The 20,216-nt window shown below is 57.9% G+C and overlaps 7 protein-coding genes across 7 annotated transcripts; 5 read left to right on the top strand and 2 right to left on the bottom strand.

Annotated features, from left to right (window-relative positions):
• Positions 1-595: 595 nt before the first annotated feature.
• Positions 596-2,512, top strand: P884DRAFT_192294 (uncharacterized protein; the record flags this gene model as incomplete). Its single annotated transcript, XM_069437665.1, has 1 exon — positions 596-2,512. The coding sequence occupies one exon, from the start codon at positions 596-598 to the stop codon at positions 2,510-2,512; it is 1,917 nt and encodes a 638-aa protein (XP_069300447.1).
• A 1,009-nt stretch (positions 2,513-3,521) lies between these two features.
• P884DRAFT_217294 (eburicol 14a-demethylase) lies at positions 3,522-6,053 on the top strand. Its single transcript, XM_069439345.1, has 3 exons — positions 3,522-4,060; positions 4,159-4,356; positions 4,440-6,053. Exons 1-3 carry the CDS (start codon positions 3,815-3,817, stop codon positions 5,580-5,582), a joined length of 1,587 nt encoding a protein of 528 aa, XP_069300446.1. The 5' UTR covers positions 3,522-3,814; the 3' UTR covers positions 5,583-6,053.
• Positions 6,054-6,398: 345 nt separating this feature from the next.
• On the top strand, positions 6,399-6,975 carry P884DRAFT_267047 (uncharacterized protein; the record flags this gene model as incomplete). Its single annotated transcript, XM_069442075.1, has 2 exons — positions 6,399-6,493; positions 6,744-6,975. The coding sequence occupies 2 exons, from the start codon at positions 6,399-6,401 to the stop codon at positions 6,973-6,975; spliced, it is 327 nt and encodes a 108-aa protein (XP_069300445.1).
• A 1,056-nt stretch (positions 6,976-8,031) lies between these two features.
• On the top strand, positions 8,032-9,494 carry P884DRAFT_296954 (Peroxin 13, N-terminal region-domain-containing protein; the record flags this gene model as incomplete). The annotated part of the gene is made up of 3 exons (XM_069444460.1): positions 8,032-8,086; positions 8,160-8,618; positions 8,704-9,494. 3 exons carry the CDS (start codon positions 8,032-8,034, stop codon positions 9,492-9,494), a joined length of 1,305 nt encoding a protein of 434 aa, XP_069300444.1.
• A 1,724-nt stretch (positions 9,495-11,218) lies between these two features.
• P884DRAFT_192267 (transcription factor IIA, alpha/beta subunit) lies at positions 11,219-13,037 on the bottom strand (the record flags this gene model as incomplete). Its single annotated transcript, XM_069437662.1, has 3 exons — positions 11,219-11,303; positions 11,367-12,370; positions 12,918-13,037. 3 exons carry the CDS (start codon positions 13,035-13,037, stop codon positions 11,219-11,221), a joined length of 1,209 nt encoding a protein of 402 aa, XP_069300443.1.
• A 768-nt stretch (positions 13,038-13,805) lies between these two features.
• On the bottom strand, positions 13,806-16,345 carry P884DRAFT_217288 (WD40-repeat-containing domain protein). The gene is made up of 2 exons (XM_069439344.1): positions 14,390-16,345; positions 13,806-14,329 (listed from the first exon to the last, which is right to left on the bottom strand). Exons 1-2 carry the CDS (start codon positions 16,059-16,061, stop codon positions 14,211-14,213), a joined length of 1,791 nt encoding a protein of 596 aa, XP_069300442.1. The 5' UTR covers positions 16,062-16,345; the 3' UTR covers positions 13,806-14,210.
• Positions 16,346-16,643: 298 nt separating this feature from the next.
• On the top strand, positions 16,644-19,741 carry P884DRAFT_327225 (uncharacterized protein). Its single transcript, XM_069445520.1, has 2 exons — positions 16,644-17,308; positions 17,375-19,741. Exons 1-2 carry the CDS (start codon positions 16,900-16,902, stop codon positions 19,258-19,260), a joined length of 2,295 nt encoding a protein of 764 aa, XP_069300441.1. The 5' UTR covers positions 16,644-16,899; the 3' UTR covers positions 19,261-19,741.
• Positions 19,742-20,216: the final 475 nt, after the last annotated feature.

Genomic DNA, 20,216 nt, shown 5'->3' with positions numbered 1-20,216 from the left:
CATGTACCCAGCCCGTGGGCCGCCGGCTAACTAAACTACCTCGTCAGTCCCTGGAGAGGAAAATTGTCCTGCGTGCAGATCTCCCTCCCGGCCCTTGGATTCCGCTCCTCGGCTTCACCGCTCCCTGATCGGCGTTTTGCCGTATAAGAAGCTGTCGCGGTCTGGTGGTAGCATCGCGCGACTCGAACTAGAAGGGTTTCGTCGCCTGCTTCACCATCCTTGTGGTCTTGAGCCGAGACCTCGGACTGCGGTAAGCGGCCATCGGTATCGGCGGCCGGAGCATGGCGTCGACATAAGGCTTGAGCGTCTCTCTCTCTCTCTCTCTCAATATTACCCGGACCAGTCCCCATTCGATCATATCGCATGCCCGCCGCCGTTTTACAATCACTCTAATCGCCAAAAACAACCTGCCGCTCCCTCCACCGCGCGATCACAGGGGTAATTTCGACGACATCGACGAGTCGCCAAAAACTCTAAACGCTTCTGTGAGCCTCGCTCAGCCGTTCCTTTCCCCTCATCGCGGTCTCTTCTTTTCTGTTCGGTTTCTCGAAGGCTTCTCGCATGCCGTAAACATCGGTATCACCAGTCGTTCAGCATGCCGCCGACGCTTGACCTCAGCACCAATTCCCACACCAAAGTCGTCGTTGCTCCGCCACGTATCAACCTTCGCCGAGCAGCATCGTATCAACATGACCGGGGCCCGCTTTCCTCAACGTCATCGCGGTTCAACTTCAACCACTTGGTTTTTTCCCCACCCCCGTCACCGGGCCTCCCTTCGCTATCGTCCCCGGCAAAGAAGCCGAGCGGACGACTATTTGGCACCGTCCGCCCGCTTAGAATCATCCGCTATGCTATCCGACTGCTGAGCATCGTCGTGGTCTTCTTCGTGGCCCTGGAGGTTCTCACATGGCTGTTCGGTGAGCCAGTACCGGCAACGGCGCCAACAGAAGCCGCGAGACCAGTCGAAGAAGCCGAGACGGAGACCGGGATGGTTTTCCAACAAACGGCGCCGGACTTCCCGACTCCGATGGTCATAACCGATCATCGGGGGCGGGCAAAGTGGACGGTGTCCATACCGCCAGGATCCGAGTTTCCCTTGACGATGAACCAGTACGCCGACATGTGCTCCAAATGCCAGCAGGTGGCGGAACGGACGCGCTACTTGCGATCCCACGGGCACGGACTACATCAGCTGTCGTTGGGGTTCAGCTCCGACTCGGCAGATGACTTTGTTGACGTGCAGGAGGCCGAAAAGGCTGGATACCTTCCGGGGCCGGAGAAACCCAGTGGGAGCTCCCAAGAGCCGGATGCAGCGGGGGACACGGTGTGCAGAAAGAGCCTGACATTTGTGCTTGAATCGACTGATGCTGGCCTGGGCAAGACCCTGATGATGCTTTGGATGGCATACGGGATAGCCGAGAAGGAGGGGCGTGCCTTTTTCGTCGACGACACTAGGTGGGCGTACGGGAAGTTCACCTCCATCTTCCAACCTCCGCCGCTTCCGGGATGCTCAGCACCGCCTAGCCACGAGATACTTCCTTGTCCACGACACGCCCGGCACCTGGTCGCATCCGCCGCGACCATGGACGTGCTCTTTGGGAGCCTGACCGAGAATGCCGATCCCCCATCCGAGTCGCACGACCGAGCCCAGCGGAAGGCGCAGTTTAGCCTTGCCCGCCGGGGTTACGAGGCCCTGTCTCGGTTGAACGAGGAAGACGGCGCCTACGTCGACGCCCGCGTCCGCGAGCTGAATGCCAAGAGGTTAGTGCCCGAGTCGAATGGCCAGCGCAACGGCCTCGCCGTAGGCGTGCATATCCGGCGCGGAGACCGGCACCCGCTCGAACTGCAGTACCGCCACTCATACATGCCGCTCAACCTATACACCGACACGGCGCACCAGATCATCGAGTCATACTTCAACCAAACCGGCGGCGGCCTCTTGGGCGGCAGCGCCGATGACCAGGACGCCGCGGCAGCCGCCAAGGAGCAAAGCATCGTCGTGGTGGCGTCGGATGACCCCGTGGTCTACGACAGCCCCGAACTGGTGGCGGCAGCGACGGGGCACACGAGCACAAGCCGCCACCACCGCGCGCAGGAGCGCATCAAACTCGCCAGTAAGGAGGCCATCAAGGAAGTGAGCACGCGCAAGTCGGTCATGCGCAAGTTTGTTGACGAGACGTTTGGCTGGGAGGGCGGCTTCTTCGCCGCCATGTTTTGGAACCTGGGAGTCTCGTCGGCGGCCCGCTCGACTTCGGCGTCCGCCACCACTGCCGCCCTCGCCCCTACCGACACCACTCCATCTGCGGAGACCCTCCGGCTCAGGAGCCTGGTGGGCCGCGCGTACATGATGGACCTGGCTGTGCTGGCCGGGGCGAGCGACGTCGTCATCTGCACGGTCAGCGCGGTGGGGTGCCGGCTACTGGCCGTCATGATGGGGTGGGAGAGTGCCATAGAGCGGGGCAACTGGGTCAACATCGATGGCGGGTACGGGTGGTTGGGGCTGGAGTGGTGATGAGGTAATTAGCCTCCGTCCTGCCTGGCCGCGGGTCACAGTAAGCACAATCCTCCGAAGAAGGTCTCATCACGCATTCTACATAGAAAAGGGCGTTGTCGGGCGTTTTTATCATCGGGCGGGTCCGTTTTGGAGCTGAGCGAAAGGGAGAGCGGCGGGGTTGGGGAGTGTCGGGCGTTGACATATTTACCCCCTTTGGGGTGGCATGATACCACATCATACGCATTTGACTGCGTCTTTTTCTTCACTTTTTCCTGGTTCGTTTATTTGGTTGCTGCATGTCAGAGAGAGACAGAGATGGCGTTGCTACGACAATTTCGCGCCCGCAAGAGGTAGCATGATAATAATTGGTAACATGATAATAAATAGAGCCAGCATGAAGGGGAGTTTCGAAGGTCAAATCAACACACATTGGGTGTGTCTCGAAGATACTGTGTATGCCTCATACGCAGGACGGCGAGTTTTGTGCGGTTATTAGCCCGTCAGCAGAGATTGAGTGACGACCTATTAGACTTGGCAAGAAGTGCGCGTACAGACGGTTTTGTAAGGGGGTAATCCGTCCATAGACGGCTAATATCCAAAGGGTTAGGGATCACCAACCAGTGAGGCATTGGTAAGCGTTGGATTCCCACCAGAGTGCTTGGGCGCACGGCCCTTCTCTTTCGCTAGTGTGCGGTGTTTAGTAGCCAGAAGAAAAAGTGTTCTGTACCTGCCTTAGCGTGCGAAATGTGGAGTCCCACTTTGTGCCTTCCCACCACCAACTGCACCCTCCGCGATCGTATTCGGGAATCTCCCACAGCCCAATGGTTGTAGCTCTAAAACTTGCACTCTGGCGGTGGATGCCTCTCTGCAAAGGCGGAAAAGGCCGGCCATACAATCAATTGGCTGCGTTGTACGAATCCGTACGATTGGGAATGCCTGTGGCATGATCGAGCCAAGGTACCAAGGTACCTTGGCCGGATGCGAATACGAACATCACCTCTCATTGGCTAATAACTGGAGAAATCATCAAGAGACCCAGTCGCGTCGCGCCAGTGGTCCCCCCATTCCCCTGGAATAAGGCGGTAGGCAGAAAAGTTAGGGACACTGTGACCTTCGCAGACCGCTTCAAAAACACACCTTTCCTCCCACCCAGCACAACCTACTTCGGAGTCCTTCTTCGAGGACGACAAGAAGCCGAGTTTCTGCCCACGAGTCGACTTGCGGACACTTTGGCTCTTGGATCCAGAGTCTCTTGCTCTCTTTCCCTCGTAATTGCCTCGGATCCGGCGCCCTCTCTCCCCCCCTCTCTTTCTGCTCAACATGGGTCTCATCCAAGATCTGGGAGGCCCGCTGGCCGAGGGGTTCTCGCGCCTCGGGCTGGCGTCGCAAATCGGTGTCGCGGTTGGGGGGTTCGTGCTTCTGTCCGTCATCCTCAATGTGCTCAACCAGGTGCTCTTCAAGAATCCCAATGAGCCCCCCGTCGTCTTCCACTGGTTCCCCTTCATCGGCAGCACCATCACCTACGGCATGGACCCGCCGCGCTTCTTCAAGGAGAACAGGGCGAAGGTGAGGACTTTCCCCCACTCTCAACCCCCACCCAACCCTCTCGCTCCTCGCGCCTACGGTGTCTAACTCTCTTATATTCTTCTCTTTTTTCTGGTTAGTACGGTGATTGCTTCACCTTCATCCTGCTCGGCAAGAAGACGACCGTCTACGTCGGCCCCAAGGGCAATGACTTCATCCTGAACGGCAAGATCCGCGACGTCTGCGCCGAGGAGATCTACACGGTGCTCACGACGCCCGTTTTTGGCAAGGACGTTGTCTATGACTGCCCGAACTCGAAGCTCATGGAGCAAAAGAAGGTTGGTGAAACCAGATAACCAACCCTGGCGGGGGATATCGGACGGCAATTGGGCGGCTGACTTGGCAATTTTCGTTCTGGCAGTTCATGAAGATCGCCCTGACGACGGAGGCATTCCGCTCCTACGTGCCCATCATCTCGGATGAGGTCAAGAGCTACTTCAAGAGGTCTCCCGATTTCAAGGGCCAGTCTGGTATCGTCAACATCTGCCCCAAGATGGCCCAGATCACCATCTTCACCGCCTCCCACGCGCTGCAGGGCAAGGAGATCCGCGACAAGTTCGACGAGACGCTGGCCGACCTCTACCACGACCTCGACATGGGTTTCACGCCCATCAACTTCATGCTGCACTGGGCCCCGCTCCCGTGGAACAAGCGGCGCGACCACGCCCAGAGGACAGTGGCCAAGATCTACATGGACACGATCAAGGCTCGCCGTGAGCGCGGCGAGACGGGGGCGCAGGATATCATGTACCACCTGATGAACTCGACGTACAAGAACGGCGTCCGGGTGCCGGACCACGAGATTGCTCACATGATGATCGCGCTCCTGATGGCCGGCCAGCACTCGTCGTCGTCGACCAGCTCGTGGATCATGCTCCGCCTGGCTTCCCGCCCGGACATCATGGAGGAACTCTACCAGGAGCAAATCAAGAACCTCGGCCCGGACCTGCCGCCGCTGACGTACGACGATCTGGCCAAGCTGCCGCTCAACCAGGCCATCGTCAAGGAGACGCTCCGCCTGCACGCGCCGATCCACTCCATCATGCGGGCCGTCAAGCAGCCGATGCCGGTGCCGGGCACCAAGTACGTCATCCCCAACAACCACGTCCTCCTGGCCGCGCCGGGCGTCTCGGCCTCGGACGAGCAGTACTTCCCGCAGCCGGACCTCTGGGAGCCGCACCGGTGGGAGAAGGACCACCCGCTGGCGCCCAGCATGGTGCGCAACCCGGACGAGGAGGAGGAGGAGAAGGTCGACTACGGCTACGGCCTGGTCAGCAAGGGTGCAGCCTCGCCGTACCTGCCCTTCGGCGCCGGCCGCCACCGCTGCATCGGCGAGAACTTTGCCAATGTGCAACTGCAGACCATCATCGCCGAGACGGTGCGCATGTTCAAGTTCCGCAACGTGGACGGGAGCGACAAGGTCATTGGCACCGACTATGCCTCGCTCTTCTCGCGGCCGCTGGAGCCGGCCAACATCTACTGGGAGAAGAGGGACAAGCAGTAGACGGAACAAAAGAGAGGTGTTCGGCTGTGTGTGCGTGCGTCTGGGTGCGCACCCCACGCGAGCGAGCGAGAGAGAGAGAGAGAGAGGTTGGGGTGCGTAGGAGAGTTGAAACGAAGAATGATTGCTTCTGTGGCGTTGGTTGTTAGGAGGAAAATGCTGTTGTATATATAGGGGACACGATTCATGGAACGACAAGACCGGCGGCTAGCATGACTGATGTGCGCCATCATTAGAAGGATAATAGTAATACTCGTCCACCACTTTGAGCCGGCCCTTTTTTTCTTTTTTTTTCTTTTCTTTTTTTTTTACTGAAGGTAGCTTCTCGGGGATTTGGGGGGAAAGGTGGGCGGGTACGAGATGGCTTTTATTCGAATGGTCGTGCCTTGTGCTTCACGACATAGATGTGACTTCCTTTCCAAGTGTTGAATCGAGGGAGAAAGCACGGAATTGAGACGGGTTGGAACATGGATGATTGATTGGTCAAGGCATTCTTTTGCCGTCTATCTACGTCAGTCAAGTGCTCTTAATAGCTTCTGTTGCTTGAGTTGCCGCCCGTTCCATGTGCCCCTTCTCCGGGACTGGGAGATGGGCGGGCGAGGTTGACGAGGCTCTAGAAAGACGAGAGAGAAAGCCGGGGGTTGACAAGGGAGTTTGGGGGAAACTAGTCATGTCCCCAGCTTCGACCTCTCTCTCATTACGTCTCGCGTAGCTAAATGATCCTCCGCTTCGAGCCACCCCGGGCCTCTTTCCCTCTCGTTTAGACGGTTGATAGGGCGAAGCTATTCGGATACAGGGGTCCAGAAAGACCTCAGGCACATGCCGTTCAAGGTCACCGCCGGTCCGGGGGACAAGCCGGTGTTCCGACTCGGGCCCTCCAAAGAGCCTAGGTTCGACGAGGTAGAGGCTGACGGGTAGATAGGCACAACTGATTCCGCGCCACACGCAGCTCCCACGGTCAGTTGCCGCGTCTTTCTTGCATCTCTTGAGCTCTGAAACAGCCCTTCGCCGTTCTTGCTGACTGACCCGACCTCTGCGCAGCGTTGATCCCGAATCTTCTCTACCACAGCCGGTATGAGTGTTCCTTGGGGCCCGAAACGGCTGAGCCAGAGGCCAGAGCCAAACCGCCCATACCAGATAACCAACCCTCGGTTATGATCAAAGTCTACGAAGCAAGGAGACCACCACGATAAGCAGCGACGGCGGCCGCCTGACGCAGGACGAGATCGCTCGGATGATTGCCGAGGCCGAGAAGTTCGCAGACGAGGATAGGGAGGCCCGGGAGCGCATCGAGGCGCGCAACAGCCTCGAGAGTTACGCCTTCAGCCTCAAGAACCAGCTCGACGACAAGGCTGGGCTCGGTGGCCAGCTCGGTGGCCAGCTCGGCGGCCGATGACTTTGCGCAGCAGAAAGAGAAACTGTCCGAGGCTGCCTCCTCCATCACCAGTAAACTATACGACGGCACCGGAACCGAACGCGCTGGTCGAGACGATTCTGGCGATTTTCATGATGAGCTCTGATCTTTAGTGAATCCTCGGAACGTATCGGCCGTTGGAGCGAGAATAACTTCTAGAGTTGGAATATCCGCAAGTAAAGAAGATAGCTAAAATCCACCCCATCGACCAACTCCATCTTGGTGTTTTTATTTCCTCTGTTTCTTTTTCTTTTCCTTCTTCTTCTTCTTCTTCTTCTTCTTCCTTTCTAAGTCGCTTCGCAGTGTACCTGGAATGGATGTGCTTGTCAATGCCCATGCGTGTTGCGTGGCTCGGTCTTTGATAAGAGTGCAAGCTTGCACCCACAAGTAAATAAATACTGCAAACACTTCATGATGCAGCAGTTACATACTCGCAGGCTTACTCCGTACAACTGCCTACAGTGTACTAATCCGTAACATAATCCGTGCGGAGTGCATACCCGCCCAGACCGGACCGGCTAAATCCCGGGCCTCTCCACATTCTTGCGCAGGGGTGGACTGGCTCGGCGAGTTGAGGCAACCGCGTAACGTTATGTAATTCGTACCGAGGTTCACAAGCTCGCCCCCCCAACACTCAAAGAGTGTCGGCCGTCATCCGCAACCTTGGCTATTCTCCACTTGGCCGCCCACTGCCCATCAATTATCAACTCGACCACATGCCAGGGGCTCTTGCGAACGCCGGCGCATCGCGAGGAAGCAGAGAAAAGAGCCCGAAATCGAGCCTCGTCAACCTTCGCGGGCCGTTTTCAGCGCACATTCTGGTTGTTGCGGGCGCGTGCTTCCCGCCAAGAGCCCTGACAGTACCGATCAAGTACCCGCGCACATACCCGACCCTCGGCCCGCTTCCTCGCGTCGCCACCCTGGAAACGATTCTCCGCCGTCATCGCTGGTGACCACCGATTTCTCAAAAATCGCTGCCACACAACGCCCACTGCACAAACAAAAGCAAACGCACGCGAGCGAGCTCACGCGCGAAATATGGCTTCGCCACCAAAACCTTGGGAGAGACCGGGCGCGGCGCCCGCGACTTCTGGTATGCATTCCTTTCCTCTGTGTGTCGGTCGGGCATCGCCAAACAATATCGCTAATCTGTCCCGGTGAAGCAGCAGCGCCATCCACATCTTCAACACCGGCAACCGCCAGCACAACCACATCAACATCCTCTACCACATCACCCGCCATTCCCGCTCGGCCCGCAAGCCTGACTGCCTCGGTGAACCAGAACGCGGCGACCTACAGCAGACCCTACGGGACAACTCCATACACCTCGGCATACTCGTCGCCATACGCCACGCCCTACTCCAGATACGGCGCCGGCATGTACGGGAATAGCATGTACGGGGCTGGAATGTACGGCGGCTACGGCGGCATGTACGGCGGAGGCATGTACGGAGGAATGCCCGGGGCCATGTCCGGGGACCCCAACAATCCCGACAGCCTCACCCAGCGCTTCAACATGAGCACTCAAGCCACCTTCCAGATGCTCGAGGGCATCGTGGGTGCCTTTAGCGGGTTTGCCCAGATGTTAGAGAGCACATACATGGCTACCCATTCAAGCTTCTTTGGTAAGCTAATCACCCACCCCTCTCCTACCCGGTCGATCGTGTACCAAAGTCCCCTGGCTTCTAATTTTTTTTCCCCCTCAAATAGCAATGGTTTCCGTCGCCGAGCAGTTCGGTAACCTGCGCGACACCCTCGGCTCCGTACTGGGCATCTTCACCCTCATGCGCTGGATCCGGACCTTGATCGCCAAGCTGACGGGTAGACCCCCGCCGGCGGATGCGAAAGCCCTCACCCCGGCCTCGTTCGCCCGCTTCGAAGGCCGCCGCGGCCCCGCCGGCGAGGGCGGCCCGCCCAGGCCTAGCCGCAAGCCCCTTTTCTTCTTCATGCTCGCCGCCTTCGGCCTGCCGTATGTCATGAGCAAGGTCATCCGCTCGCTGGCCGCCAACGCAGAGGAGGAGGAGCGCCGGCGGCAGCTCGTGGCCTCCCAGCAGACCCTCGACCCGTCCAAGCTCGAGTTCTGCCGCGTCCTGTACGACTTCTCGCCCGCCACCCAGGGCCAGGCCGTCGTCCAGGGCGTCGACCTCGAAGTCCGCAAGGGCGATCTCGTGGCCGTGCTGAGCAAGAGCGACCCGCTCGGCAACCCCAGCGAGTGGTGGAAGTGCCGCGCCCGCGACGGCCGCATCGGATACCTGCCCTCGACCTTCCTCGAGGTCCTGCGCAAGCCGGGAGCCCCCATCGCCGCCATCAAGGCCGCCCCCGCGAGCGAGACCAGCCGCACCAGCTCGCTGACCAGCACCGTTAGCGCGCCGGGCGCCCTGCCGGAGGCTGCCGCCGCTCCCGCCAAACCCGCCGCCCCTGCACCGGGGCCCGTCATGCCGTCCACCAAGGTCGGTGACGTCACCGTCGAGAGCTTCCAGAAGTCGCAGTTCCAATCCTAGGCGGGCCCTGCCCTGTTCATTCATTATCACCATCGCTCTCTTCCTCCTCACCTTGGCGCCATTTATCAGCGGTATCGGTTGGCCATGACCAGCCGTGAGTCGCACCTCATAGCAGCACAATAATACACTTGCTGTACTTGCCACAGCCATGGCACCACGACAAAATAGAGGCGCTACGCAAATTCGCGAGGGGCTCCTTGCTACTCACTGTCTTTTATCCTATGCTACTACTTTTAAGAAATGACTTCGTATATACTTAACTGCCATGCCTGATTCGGGCAGGGGAGCGACCGTTGGTTTTTCAAACTGGAATACCGGACTCCAAGGCCGGAGAGGAAAAAAAAAGGGGGGGGGGGTTGTGTGGAAAATAAGATTCTTGGCGTTATCGGGCGTTGAGCGTTTTGCGCGGGGTTGCAGACACAGAGAAATTTGCTCCATTTTGACAAATAGATGGAACGCTTTAGCGACCGGTGTCGTTTCTCGTTTTCCTTATTCCTCTTGTACGTCGTGTCGTTTAGGCCCCTGAGTGAGGTAAATTCTCTTCCTCGTTCAGTCCGGGGAGAGTGCTCTTGTCGTTGCGTATTTGTAAGTAACATGTTATATATGTGTGCAACCTAGCATCGACCAAATGTCATACCTCTTTAGCATCGTCCCCTTGGACTTGCCCTCTTTGTGGATGTATGCATGTGCAGGAGAATTTCATGATCCATATACTGCCGTTCGCCTCACCCTGAACCGTCGTGCTTTGCTTCGTCCACGTCTGCTGCACAGTTTTTTTTTTTTTTTTTTTATTATTATTTGGAGAGCGGGAAAGAGTGTTCTGTTGAATTACCCGTAGCCGCAGTCCCGCATCTCCTCGAGCTTGCCTGCATCCGCGCCCAAGTCTCGGCTCTCTCGCCCCGGAACGCCATCACTCTTGCCTTCTTGCTTTTTACTTAATTCAATCAAGAGCGGTCGTCCGTGCCAAAGTCCAAGAGCGAGGCTCAACTATACGAGTGCTACCAGTCACGAAACCACGCTAGCACATCACGAAACGCACGTTAGAACAGCTCATTGTTACCGCTCCATTCGTACCCAGGTAGGGAACAAACTGCCTCGCCTACCTGGAATACCAAACCGCCGACGCCTGGGTCTCTGTCCGCCATGAACAAAAACAAATCGGGGACTTGACATCATTCCCGAATAGCGGCCACCCAGTGATTTCCTTCCTCTCATGACGTCCCGAATCATATGATACAATACCTAACAATTGCCCCACTGTCGTGAACGGTGAAACCCGTTTGCCCGTCTTTGACTCCCAAGCGAGACAGGGAAAAAAAAGCAGATAAAAAGAAGAAACAGGCAAAGTTGAGTCGAGAATCCAGGAAGAAATACCCCGCTAGATAAAAGAAGAGAAGAAAAAAAAGGAGCAGCCCTTGATTTTGGAAGGGGCTCCGTCCGCCAAGAGACCGGCATTTCGTGTTTCAGGCGGAGACGAAAAACAAGGCTAGAAGAGAAAACCGAGAGCAGATGGGTCATCGCATGATCTTTCAGCTGCAGCAATCAGAGGCAGAGTAAACCGTGGCTCCTTGGTATCCCGAATACTGGAGAGGGATCCGCGCGAGGAGAGAGGCAAAGGATTGCCAGGAAGTGCCGGGAGCCTTGCCGCCAAAATCGCAACGCGTCAGGAATACCGAGCTCCAGTAAGAGCCGAGGCTGACTATGGGCAACGACCGCCGATGTGGTCACCACTCGTATTCGCCGGTCGCCTTGGCGAAGACGTATTCCTTGCCGTTGACGGTAAGCACTCCATCCTTGAGGATGCACTTCCTATAAAGCATGTCAGCCACGAGTCAGTCCAGGCTAAACCGGAGGGCAGTTGAAGAATCATACCACTTGTTCTTGACGCGCTGCACCTTGTCGTACATGCAGAGCATCATATGACCCATTGAATCATCGTCGTCGTCGTCCTCCTCACCCATCTCATCGGGATCATCGAGGTCAGAGTTGATGGCATCCTCGTCATCATCCTCGCTCTTTCCATCGTCATCTAACCCGCCATCAAACTGGGCAGGGCCAGCAGCACCGGCTTGCTTGCTAGCAACGCTGCGGTCCTTGGTCGCCTGCTTGAGCGGCAGCATCAGGCCGCCGCCTTCCATTTGCTTGGCTCTCGCTGCAAGCTGGGCATGGAGGAGCTCATCGATCTGAGCACGATCCATGATGATAGAGGACTCGGCCTCAGCTGCATCGCTGGGTCCATCAACCTGAGAGGTGGGGAGACCGTTGGGCCCCGTCCGGTTGACTTGTTGCATTCGCTGCTGCTGCATAGCGGCGGCAACGTTCTGCCTGTACTGTTGCTGCGGGTTCAGGTGTTGTTGTTGTTGTTGTTGTTGTTGCTGCTGCTGGTGCTGGTGCTGCTGGTGCGGGTTCATGTGCTGCTGAGGCACCTGGCCGGGTCTTTGATTTTGCTGAGATTGCTGGGCGGCCGAGTTAATCTGAGCGATGGACTTAGCAGCCCGCGGGCCATACTGGTTGTGCAGCGCCGAAGCGGCTCTCTGTGCTGCTATGGGCGGGACTCCGTTGGCGGGGTTGTAGCCGGAGGGAGCCGGGGGAAGACCGGGTTCCTGCTTAATGGTGGGCTCGGCCTGGGTAAAACCCGGCTCCTGCTTCGTGCCCACCGAGTTGGAGTTTGGATGAAGCGACCCTGGAAGCGAGAGAGTCTGAGCGGAGGACTGGGGACTCAGCGTGGACTGTGTGTAATTGGCGGTAATAGGGGGTGCACTAGGGGGCGCAGACGCCGGGGGTGCGTTAGCCGACGCCGGCGTTGGCGGCGGTTCGGGCTTGGGGTCCCATGGGAACTGCGCCAAGTTCATCTGGGACAGCTTGTGTTGCCATGTCTATTACCCGCACGTTAGCACCATACCCTACCGTCTTGGGTCTCGCTGCGAAATTTGGAGATTCAGGGTTGAGCTGGGGAACAAGGGAGGGGACCAGTTCCAGGGTTCAGCACGTGATGCGGGCCAAACAGCCCAATCGGAAATGGCGGGACAATGGCTGGGCTGTGTCTGGAACAGTTGCGCTGGGCCTTAAAAGAGACCCAAAAGTGCTGGGTCGCCCACCCAGCCGGCTGCTCTCCACCCCTCTCGCCCTGGCGCAGGAGGCAACCGTCCGGGGAAGCCCCCAACAACTCGTCGCATCTCTGGCTGGTGCATTCAACGCCAAACCGAACAAAACGGATCCCTCAAGAGCGGATGCATCGACAAACTGCACCCGAACTCGATCGCGAACCGGTATTGTCCGGGTCTGACGGTGCATAGGAAATGGTAGGTAGATGGGTGGGTGAATGAGGCCGAGATTGCAGTGGCAAAAGGCGCAGGGGCTGGGGTGGGCGCGCGCAGCGAGAGAGAGAGAGAGAGAGAGAGAGAGAGAGAGAGAGAGTCTTACCTTTTTCAGGTCCTCCAACGCGCTATCATCGACGCCATTCTCCTCGAAATCGACGCGCACGGCATTGATAACTTCGGTGATGATGGTGTCGTAGACAGGTCCGACCGCTGCGTTCGACATGGCGATGGATGGATGGCTTGCCCTCTGACCGGAGCCGAGCGAGCTTGGATGTGTCACAGACCCCGCAGCAATTGCTTCTTCCAGCTGAATTGCCCAACCGCCACTGATTTCTGCGTGCCCGTTCTACGTCCTGTCGGCAAACCTAGAACTAAGCCGATGCGCCTCGACGATTCGGTGCGGCCGGCGAGCCGGTTGTAGGGGAGAAGCTCTGGCTCGGTGAATGCGGGCCCCTCAGACGCCGCCGCCTGCTGCGCTCGAAATTGTGCTCTTTTGAAAATCTCTAGGTCGCTCCAAACATGCTAGATGCTGGTAATCTTGTATTTCTAGACCGTAGGTCGCCGTATCTCACGGTTTGCAGTGTTGCGCCGCAGAGTTGGGAAGACGGCGTTTCGGCTTGCTTGTGTGTTGCATTGGGCAAGTTCCGAGAAGCCGCCAGACTTGGTTGGATTTGTAGTATAGTCGGCTTAGTCAGCCGCTCCGCGCCTGCTTCTTTCGCCTCGACTGCCAGTTTGCACTGTGCATCCAAGACAATGGCGAAAACCAGAACTTTGGAAAAAGTCAGAAACATCCGCCTCGCGCTTCGTATCCAAAGTGCATGGGGACTGGCATCTGTTGTTCACTGTGATTAAAAGGGGAGGGCTGATTTGGCCACAACGAGAGAATCAACAGAGTGGAGAGTGCATCCGCCAACAAGGTGCAGATACCTCTAGTCGGGAGCAAGCGCAAGCCCAGAAACACATTTGTCACGGTCAGTCAGCCATGATCGCTGGCCACCATTTGCTGTGTATTAACAACCCGTACTTCCATTTCCCGCGCCAGTGTTCCGCCCTATTATTACAATCATTCTTATAATTCGGAGTTGACCTGATTCGACGGATGCAGAAAAAAAAACTCAGTGCAGATAACCCAACAATTTTATGTCCCCAGTGTCCGTTCACAAGTTCATGACCAAGCCGATGCCCATTCATCCCTGCATGAGAGAGCCCTTATATGCATGCCCGGAGAGTCCAAACCCCCCAACGCCGCGCTTAAACCCATCAAATTGCAGGAACCCCATCCGATGATGCCTTGACCGTGTGTTGCTCAGAAGGGAATAATGTATACCTACCGTTGGTTGAACGATCGTCCTCGACTTCGGCTGATCCTGGAGACTCTGTCCGTACAGCATGACATCTAGCGGATCGTCATGTGCTTCGGCGTGGTAACCTTGGAAGACAGACCCATTCCGGCGCTCGAGCTAGTGCCAGGCTTCTTCTCAAAGATCTTCCAGAACTTAAGGCTCTCATCGGCGGCTTTGCTCCGTGTTAGCAGCAGAAGGTGCATACCTTGAAAAGGCGGAGGGGGTAGCTTACCAGCTGTGGCCAGCATCTGACCGTCAGGGCTGAGGCAACTGTGGAGAACTCTGCTCTCGTGCGCCGGAATCTCGACATTGCGGACGAGTGTAGGGTAGCTCCAAATGCTCAGGGAGTTGTCAGGGAAACCGCTAGTGCTGACGATCTCGCGGTAGTGGGTACTCCAGCGGAGACTGGTGACCTGCGAGCCGGTGTCGATACTGTTGACGCGGGCGCCGGATGTGGAATTCCAGAAGTGGATATGACGATCGTACGAGCCGCCTCCCGTCGCCAGCAAATTCATGTTCCACGGGCACCAGGCGATAGCCTTGACAGCCGCCTTGTGGTTGGTCTTGGTGAACTTGGGGACGGCAAGGGACCGGGCATCCCAGATGGACACGAGATTGTCATTGCCGCCCGTGGCAAGCTGAGCGCCATCCGAGCGCCACTCCAGGCCGCAAACCTCCGAGGTGTGCGATACAAGCTCGGCCACTTTGTGCTCCGCAATACGAACATCGTGATTGAAAACGAGACCACTCCTGGCGCCAGTGGACAGGATGTGCTTGCTCCAGCCCATGACGCCGACCCGAGTGTCATGGCCGTACATACTGCGGATCTTGACGCCCTCGGCGACGTCCCAGATCTGGACTTCTCCGGTCCCAAGGCCGACGCCCACGTACGCGCCGTCCCCAGACCACTTGACGCTGCTAACGTACGTATCTGGGCTCGTCTCTAGCAGACAGCTCACAGTGCCTTCGTCGGCCGACCAAACGTAGACGTTGCGCTCGAGTCCGATGGCAACCTGGTTGCCCGAACTCCAGTCGAGGAGGTTGAGGTAGTAGTCGTCAATGAGACCGGGGGCATCCAGGACACGCTCCGGAGCAGTGGCGATGCGGCGTCTGAACTGTGCAGATGAGCCATTTGCCGGCTTCAGCGGGCGGTTGTACTGTTGGCGCAAATCGATAGGCTTCGATGCCTCGGGAGGGGCCGGCTTAAACTCAAGGATGCGCGTGTTCAGGTTCACGCCACAAGCATCCGCCAGCGTCTCCCGATAAGCAACCGTACCAGGCGAGGGGCGCGAGTACGAGGGTGGTTCGTCGTCGTTGATGTTGAGCCCCTCGAGGGCAGCGAGCGCGTCGTCAGCGGCGGATGCAAGGACTGCCGACGCCTCGCCGCTTCTCTGCCGCTGCTGGCCCTCACGGGCTCTGGCCTTCATAGATCCGGAATTTGAGATGGCCGAGCTCGCGGACCGGTTAGGGATGAACCGATCGCTATTGTAGGTTATCCTCGACTTGCTCGTCTGCTTCTTGACGGCAACAGGTTTCTTGTCCTTGGAACTGGGAGAAGTCTTCATGTGGGCACCGGTGCCCCTCAGTGTGAAATCCGACACTCCGAGTTCAAGGACCTTGCGAGGGGTTGGCGCAACCCGGGCAATGTTTGACTTGGGCGAGTCACGGTGGTTCTTGGTAGACTTGGCAAAATGAGCGGCCAAGTTGCCACCGTAAACCGATGTGGACGGTGCCCGGTGGGCGTCATTGCTGGCTGTCTCGGGGGTGAATGGCGACGAGCTGATGTTGACCAAGGAAGACCGTTGACACGGCGATGGAGTCAATGGCATCCGCCCGCCTGCGGTGCGAGACGAAAAGAGCCCGGCGTGGGATTTGATTGGTGTTGAGACTGATGCTGTAGCCATGATGAAATGACGACTGTGGTGTGTAGTATTGATAACTCCAACGACGATGCGCCGGCGCCTTTGCACAAGGTGGCCGAGACAAAAAGAGGACGCTGGGTGGCCGTTTTAATCTGGCCTTTGCGTAATTTAAATCGGCTGAAAATGCAGCAGATATGCTACTAGTAGCGATGGGGCTGGATGCTTCCTGATAATCGAGACGGGTAAGCTGTACGAGGTTGCAAAGAGGTTTGCTTGACACAAAAGGTGAAAGATATCCAAGGCCAAGCAAGACGGAAATGCGAAAGTATGATGCAGAAAGGAGGAGCAGGAGCAGAAGGTCAGGTTGGGAAAGTGGAAGGTACCAGATATATGAGATGTTTACGCTGCGGTCGGCCGGACAACGAGAGGCGGTGGAACGACTTTAATGAGGTGGGGCGCGCCACACGCGTTTGTCGGGGGGCACTTGCCCCACAGTGCACATCTAGTGTAGTGTAAATGCAGCCCTGCACGGAAGCGCTAGTTATGTGGGCCCCGCGGGAATGCGATCGTCGCCCCCCGTTTCTCTTCGCTCCTTTTGCGGCGTGCAACAGCCAACACTACGGAGTACACTACGCCCAAAAGACCATTGGGAACGGAGCCGCGATTGATCCACAAAGAATCAGGGTATTAAATTCCAGCAGCGACACTTACTGCGTAGCTACACTACCGAATTGGGCGAGCCGAAATACAACAGTATCCGTCTCTACAACGCTAACCTCTTGTTGCCGAATGCCCATCTTCACTATTTGAAAATTTCCACGAGGTGCCTTAGCGACCTTCATCGCGAGCCCCGTTCGAGCCTTGCGCATCCACCATTGCCATGGCACAACACCACCCGGCCACCCCCGGAGCATCCGCCGCAGGCCCTTCCGTCTTGGGCGGGCAAGGCCAAACTACTACCAGCATCACGCCGCAGGTCTCTGCGTCCTCATCTGCACTGACGCCGGCCTCGGCATCTTCCAGCAATACGTACATCATGCCGAACTCGCCCCTCAAGAACCGCGGCCCTGCGGACGGCTACCGGCCCAAAGTGACGCGCACCCTTGGCCAGCGCCCTGCTTGCCTCGTCAATGCATCCGTGACGTATTGCGGGAACAACCAGATCTACGCCTTTGGCGGTTTCGACCAGTACACTGACGAGGTGTACAACCATGTGTTGCGCCTGGACCTGGTCAGCCACCAGTGGACTCTGGTCGACAACTATGGCGATATTCCGGGGGTTCGGATGGGTCAGCTCCCCGCACCTCTCTCCTCCGGGTCTATGACGCCGTGTGCCAACTAACCGTGCCTCCCAGGTCACACGGCAACCCTTTACAAGGGCGACAAGTTGCTGGTCTTTGGTGGGGAGAACGAGCATCGAACCTACCTCTCCGACCTGATCATCTTTGACCTGAAGACGGCCCACTGGACACAGCCCCAAGTCTCGGGACCGATCCCAAAGGGGCGCGCACGGCATGCTGCCGTGTTACACGAGGACAAGCTCTTCATCGTCGGCGGCATCACTGGCCATGATAGCTACGTGTTGGACGACATATGCTACCTGGACCTAAAGACTTTCACCTGGTCGAGGTCGTGGCGCTTTGTCGGCCGCTTTGATCATTCGGCGTACATATGGAGCGATCGGGTCTGGGTATTTGGCGGCCTGAGCGAGGATATGGACAAGGTTAGCGACCTGTGGTGGCTCGATCTCAAAGGAAACCCGGCCTTCGAATCTCCGCCGCAGATCGGCTACCTGGACAAGTCGGGCCTGGTGAGAAGCGCTGTATCGCCAAGACCGCCCTACCAGGTCTCACAGTCCCCCGTGGTCGGGTCGTCGGGTTACGCAGCCAACTCGCGGACGCCCCAAGTAAACACCCCGTCATTCCATCTCAAGACATATGCGCCCCCCGCACCGGGCGCCATCTCAGCGCTGAAATTCGTCAGCGGCTCGTCCGTCCCGTCCCAGATGCAGGGCATCCACTTCCACGTATACTCGTCCGGAACGCTTCTAGACTTTGTAACGCCGGCGGCGACCATCACGTCCAAGGACTGCTCGCTCTCCGCGCTCGACCTGGGCACGTTGAGGTGGCAGAAGCTTGCCGAAGGAAGGGAGATCTTCAAGCCGGGCTACCGCTGGCATTACTGCACGCTGAATGAGGACGGCACCAAGGCATGGCTGCTGGGCTGCCCCACGGAAGCCGGGGCGATGGAACTCGGCGCTAATGGCCTCGAGGAATACCTGTCCGACATAATGGAGATTGACCTGCGCCGCTACGGCTTCCTCGGCAACAACCTGGCATCCGAAGCGAGGACAGACCTGGCTCGGCCCTCGCTACGAGCGCGCAGTGTGGAACCGCCCTCTAAGGGACTAGGAGCCGATCTCGCGAGGCTCTTCAACAAGCCCCCGGAGACCGGGAGCGGCACCGATTTCGTCGTCACTGCGCTCTCGCGCGATTTTGACGAGGATGAAGTTATGGGCTCGGCGCTGATGCACGCGAACGAGCCCGACGAAGGCAGCCAGACCTGGCTCGCTCCGGATGCGCCGACCTCACCCCCGATCTACGTCCACCGGCTCATCCTGCAGGCCCGCTGGCCGCACTTCGCGCGCCTCTGGGCCAGCCAGATGGCCGAGTTCCACACCAAGAAGATGCACATCCCCGAGCCCTACAGCGTCGTCAAGGCCTTCCTCTACTACCTCTACACGGACCGCATCGACCCCGCGGACGACGACGCCGAGGAGAACACCATGAGCGACCTGTCGGACGTGGCGGGCCTGCTCGTCATGTCCAACATCTACAACATCCCGCACCTGCGGCTGCTGTGCGTCAACCGCCTGAGCAAGGAGCTCGACGTGGACCACGCCTGCATCATCTGGTACTGCGCGGGCCTGGCCAACGAGGAGTGGCTGCGCAAGCGCGCCGCCGGCTTCTGCATGACGCACTGGGGCCGCGTCGTGCGCACCGCCGGCTTCCAGAGACTGCCGCGCACCGCCCTGGTCGAGCTGTCGCAGGAGGTCGACATGGAGGGCCGGGTCGTCGGCGGCGACGAGCTCGACAACATGATCATGGACGGCGTGGGCGGCCGCTACGGCGACGGCGCCCTGTCGGCCGCCTCGCGCCGCAAGGAGAGCGTCAGCAGCAACCAGACCCAGATGCTCGAGACCGAGGATGACGACGAAGACGACGGTATGGAAATGTCCTAGATTGACATTCGAGCAAGGAGGAGGAAGGGTCATCCTCGGCCGCGGAGCCGGCCCGTCGCTTGGTGACGTCAAGTCAGTCCGAGTCGGTCTGCCTCGTTTGCTTCGATGTGCCATGGCATCGCACATGACTTGTTATTCCTTTCGAGAACCGGACCGACGAGCAAGAAAGCGAAACAAAGGAGGAACAAAATGGAAGACTTGGACGGGAGTCGCTTACACATGCCTTTTCCGGGGGAGGAGGCGTGTTACGGTGGCTGACATCATTTTTTTATTTCTTTTTTTTTTTCGGGTCACGGAAGAAACGACGCATGTCATTGTTCAGTTTTTACCTTATGTACGGGAGGGCATTGCGAGGCGTCGGACGGCTTGTTATCTTGCGGCTTACACGTAAAGATGGGAACGAATTTGCCAGATGGTTTGGCTTAGACTGGCTCCATATTCTCATTCGAAAGTAGAAATCGAAGATACGATGCAGAGGGGCCTTTTAGAGATGTAAGATTGCAATGCCGGCCGATCTTTTTCCTTTCCCCCCTTTCCCACCCCGAATCCCCAGTATTCCCAACGCTTTGGTCCTCTCCCTGTTTCTTCTACACCGCCTTTGCGCCGCAAAAGTCAGCGTGAGGAACATTCGTTCGTCCCTTACCTACACCACCTCTACAGCATTAATCAAACAAGGCACTTGTCAAGCTACGATCCTACCCCGTTCCTCAGCCGCACCCCACTCCCCTTCGCTCCCCCCCCCCTCCTTTTCAACACCCAAGAACACCCTCTGACTGTGGGTGGCGGTCATACCCGACAGTTGCACAGAGGAGCGGAGCGGAGCGGAGCGGCGTGAAATGTGCTGAGCAGGCAGTGAGAAAGGGGGGCGAAGGCGGGAGGGAAGAGGAGGAAGCAGAAAGGGAAACGTCAGGAAGCTTAGACTACGGCGTGCCCCTCCGCTTCGAACTAGGTACGCT

The sequence above is a fragment of the Thermothelomyces heterothallicus genome (genome assembly GCF_042370625.1).
Source record: "Thermothelomyces heterothallicus CBS 202.75 unplaced genomic scaffold P884_scaffold_3, whole genome shotgun sequence".
Taxonomy (NCBI): domain Eukaryota; kingdom Fungi; phylum Ascomycota; class Sordariomycetes; order Sordariales; family Chaetomiaceae; genus Thermothelomyces; species Thermothelomyces heterothallicus.
The sequence above is the reverse complement of the archived record's forward strand: the minus strand, read 5'-3'. Positions and strand labels throughout refer to the sequence as shown.

Excerpts from the sequence above, each read along its gene's own strand:
- P884DRAFT_217288 (XM_069439344.1), bottom strand. The coding sequence starts at position 16,061 with ATGGCTACAGCATCAGTCTCAACACCAATCAAATCCCACGCCGGGCTC. Across the intron at positions 14,330-14,389 it reads TCAGATGCTGGCCACAGCTG|CCGCCGATGAGAGCCTTAAG; the intron begins GTAAGCTACCCC and ends CACGGAGCAAAG.
- P884DRAFT_327225 (XM_069445520.1), top strand. The coding sequence starts at position 16,900 with ATGGCACAACACCACCCGGCCACCCCCGGAGCATCCGCCGCAGGCCCT. Across the intron at positions 17,309-17,374 it reads TATTCCGGGGGTTCGGATGG|GTCACACGGCAACCCTTTAC; the intron begins GTCAGCTCCCCG and ends CGTGCCTCCCAG.
- P884DRAFT_217294 (XM_069439345.1), top strand. The coding sequence starts at position 3,815 with ATGGGTCTCATCCAAGATCTGGGAGGCCCGCTGGCCGAGGGGTTCTCG. Across the intron at positions 4,061-4,158 it reads TCAAGGAGAACAGGGCGAAG|TACGGTGATTGCTTCACCTT; the intron begins GTGAGGACTTTC and ends TTTTCTGGTTAG. Across the intron at positions 4,357-4,439 it reads AGCTCATGGAGCAAAAGAAG|TTCATGAAGATCGCCCTGAC; the intron begins GTTGGTGAAACC and ends TCGTTCTGGCAG.